At 38.7% G+C, this 3,786-nt stretch overlaps 1 protein-coding gene across 1 annotated transcript in view; it reads right to left on the bottom strand.

The window, feature by feature from the left end:
- The window catches only part of LOC112146179 (integumentary mucin C.1), a 2,296-nt gene extending 1,949 nt beyond the window's left edge, over window positions 1-347 (bottom strand). Inside the window, exon 1 of the mRNA XM_024271861.2 lies at window positions 78-347. Within this exon, the coding sequence (XP_024127629.1) occupies window positions 78-135 (58 nt within the window). The 5' untranslated portion in view covers window positions 136-347. The remainder of the gene's footprint in view (window positions 1-77) is intronic.
- Between the last annotated feature and the right edge of the window lie 3,439 nt (window positions 348-3,786).

Below are 3,786 nucleotides of genomic sequence, written 5' to 3'. Positions count from 1 at the left end.
GTCTATGCTATCTTGAATGTCTGGTGATAAAATACTATTTTTGGTTGGATAAAGAATACTAAGTATTAAAATCTTACCTGAGCAAAGCAGAAGGGAAATCAGAGATAATCTGAACAGAAACTGTTGTAGATTCATCTTTAACAGTATCTTCTTTCTCTTCTCAGTATTTAACGACTGCAGTTGTGCAGTTCTGAAACTTTCACGCAAAGTGAACTGAGCTCTCGCCTCCAGCAAATATCTATCAGAATTGGTAACAAGTTAAACAAGATTCCTGTAGTTACAAAATGTTCATATGCCAGATATGCAGTTGTGAAAGTCACCGAAGCCTCGTCATGGTCGTATCACTTAAGGCACAGATGGCAGAGCAAGTACAAGTCTGCCAGTGCAAGCATTATCTGAGGGCACATGCTCTTGGCACTTCCAAACTACTCTGCTCAGGTAGGCAAAAATGGAGTCTGATGTGCCAGGCTGGGGAAATACAGCTCGACTTGCTCAGTTGTCTTTGCTTCCACTTTTCCCTTGAACTTAAACCCTCCCCTGTTAAGTTATGGGAGCTGGCAGCGCCATTGGTGGCAGCGGCTGTTCAAGGTCTTGAATGGGGTTAATCCAAAGCCTTGCCACTACATCCTACATCATGTGTACCTTGTTGTTGGGCTGTTTGTATAAAAAGATTTCCTTTTTTTCTTCACCAAGACTCCACGACTGATAGGGGAAGAATGCAGATGTATTTTTTCTTTACCATTGTAGAATCCAGTCCTCTTCCTGTAAGACTGACTGCTGTTGAATCATTTTCCATCAGTTATGAAAATCTATCCCGTCATCAGTCGGTATTCAAGAATTAAGTAAGGCAGTAGATCAAATGTTTCCTATGAGACAGGCTGAGCAAGTGCTCATGGTGTTAAAAGAATGAGGAAGGCCATAGTCCGTGTATTTGTCACAGAATGTTTTGTGCAAGACACAGATTTACTGTTAAAAGACAACTGTGCACAGGAGACAAAAATTGCCCCTTTTGCAAATGTCTTCATCCAGCTCATTTTATTTCAATAAGGACTTGATAACTTGTAAACACGACACAACTGTTTTCGCAAGAAATGAAGAGTAATTGATTCATAATCACTCAAAAAAGGTGTTGATTGTCTTGAGATCACAGAATAATTTTTCCTGGAGACCAGTAGACAAACATGAAAGATAGTTGATGATGTAAGGAGAAACAATAAACAAGTAAACAAACAAGAAACGGTACTTTTTGATCCAATTATCATCATTTACTTTAGTCTTGGTCAAACTCAGGCTGAAAGTTTGAATTAATTTAAATTTGTCTGAAACTATTTTCAAAGCAACTGTTGTCGTTTGAGAAGAAAATTAGAAATTTTAAATGTCCTGACTCCTCCCATTAAAAAAAAGCTTGTCGGATGTGTTGACCCTTTTTTACAGACATCATTTCACTCATGCTGCAAACCAGGATAACCTTAACTAAAGAACTAAATATTTCAGAGGATGTATGTGAGGGTGACACCTGTAGGGTGTGACTCTGCCATTAAGGCCTTTTAAATACAAAAGGCTGGGGCTGCCTAGCAGTCCCAGATTCTTGTTGGGGGCCAAGTTGTGAGTCATTGTGTGCTGTGGTATCTCAAGGCAGACCCACAGGGTGAATGACTGGGTCTGGGTGTTCGATACCACAGTCACATACCGCTACCTGCTGTCCTTTTTATATTGTTTTTTAGTTTTACTTCACTTAGTCTGTGTCAGGAGTACAGCAGACTGTTTTTTAAAACCTTATATCATTTTTTATTTATTTTGGTCACTTCCAGGTCTGTGTATTTTCTGCTTGGCAGCCGACTCATTTTTAGCATGTGCATGTTGTGCAGTGTTTGTGATATATATATATATATATATATATATATATTAATCTTTTGTCCTTTTTGACTGTGTGCAGTGTTTGCATCAAGTTGCTGCCTTTTGTGTATATTTTATCTTGGCTATTAACAACAGTTGGAAATTTTCTAATACCGGAATAACTGTGATCAAATCTGTTTAATTCATTTTTCCACTTGTAACATGTAGTTATAATCTTACAATTACCAAAGTCATTAAATCTGTTCCAGGTTAAAGCTTAAACTTTAGTCTGTCCTGCCAATTTGTCTGGTTTCAGAACATCGATTAATCAAGCAAAGTTGAAATGATTGTCCTTTTTAAGTTTTCATTCACACCAATTATGGTGTATTCAGACTGGATACATTTGGTTCTCTTTAAGTGAACCCTGTTCCTACTGATAATTCCAAACACATTTTCAGTCAGAATACACCCAAGTGGACCCTGATACAGGGCCAGGGACCTCTCTCTGACCCATCTTTCAAGGTGGTCTTGATTCGTTTCTAATCAGACTGAGCTCCAGTTCACACTGAGTTTCCTCAGTCTGAATAGGCTCTGGGCTAAACCAAAATGGCCACCATAGCCGGGCATTACAGGATTTAAACATAGTAGGAAGATTGCCGTGGACAGTAGCACAACAATGAAACACAGCAACTCATTGAAATGTGATTGGATGAATGCTGGCACAACTTTTCTGGTACTCCCAAAATTTCAGGGGGTCGAGGAGGGGTATAAACACTACTTTTTCATGGTCTTGAAGCTTGTTTTGTTGTCTGAGAAATCATTTTGTCTGAAATCCTGCTGTGAAGCTGTCGGTACAACTCTTATTCTAGCTTCTTTGTCGCTCATCATTGTCACAAAACTCTTTAACCCTCGACAGAAAGAACTACTGGAAGGCTGAAAGTGGCGGGCAAATCATTTTTCCTGTTGAGACAGGCTTACTAGCTTCTTAGTCGATCTGCCTTTTTTGACGATGTCAAATTTTTTCAGAGAAGTCCATCTTAAGAATGGCTTACTCAATAAATCTGCAACAAAATCAACTTCTCCGTCTTCATCTATTGTAAACTGCAAAAGATTGTGTAATTCAAACAAAGATCAATGGCCTGAATCAAAGTACAGAAGAAGGACGTAGGGCTGTGAGAGAAGCTGACAGAATAGTTGGAATGATCTAAAGCGTATTTTGGATTGTATATATGTATATATTTGGTAAAAAAAATTATCTGTGATTAAGATTTTCCTTTTCAGATAATTTTAGGCCTTCACTTAAGGCTTTCCGGGCCCTAACTGTAGGCCACTGAATCAAAAGCTTAGGACTTCCATTATTCCTTCTTTTTCCTTATTCTTGCTTTGCGCCACCGTTGTAGTTCCTGGTTAATGACTGAAGAGATCATTATTTGTTTGTTTACAAGCTTTAGTTTGGAGCAGAAATGTCCCATTGATGGCATTCTGAATACAGATCGAAGACAAGGTTCAGGACTCGATCCTGACTAAATTAAGCTGATTCAGTCCGGACCAACTGAGTTTTTTAGTCTAAATACACAAACAATGAGTTTTGACAGCAAAGCAACTTCCCCCCAGGAAAAAAAAAATCATATCATTTAACCAACTTCAAAATCGCCTAGTTGGTTTGTTTGAAATGGTTATACTTGATGGACCTGAAGATCTGATGCACTTAGCTATTCATAGAACCTAATTTGTACCTATGAGGAGACAAAGTCTTTTCTGCTGTACCTCCTATAAACTGCGGTGTGGTCACTCTATTGATGATTTTAAATCACATTTAAAAACTCAGCTTTTTATTAAGACTTTTAACTCCAGTATCTAAAGCAGGGGTCTCGAACTCAAATCAGCCGGGGGCCGCTGGAGGCGGAATCTAGTTGAGGCCGGGCCGCATCAGGATTTTCATAAGAAAAT

Source organism: Oryzias melastigma, linkage group LG8 (genome assembly GCF_002922805.2).
Source record: "Oryzias melastigma strain HK-1 linkage group LG8, ASM292280v2, whole genome shotgun sequence".
Classification (NCBI taxonomy): Eukaryota; Metazoa; Chordata; class Actinopteri; order Beloniformes; family Adrianichthyidae; genus Oryzias; species Oryzias melastigma.
The sequence above is the reverse complement of the archived record's forward strand: the minus strand, read 5'-3'. Positions and strand labels throughout refer to the sequence as shown.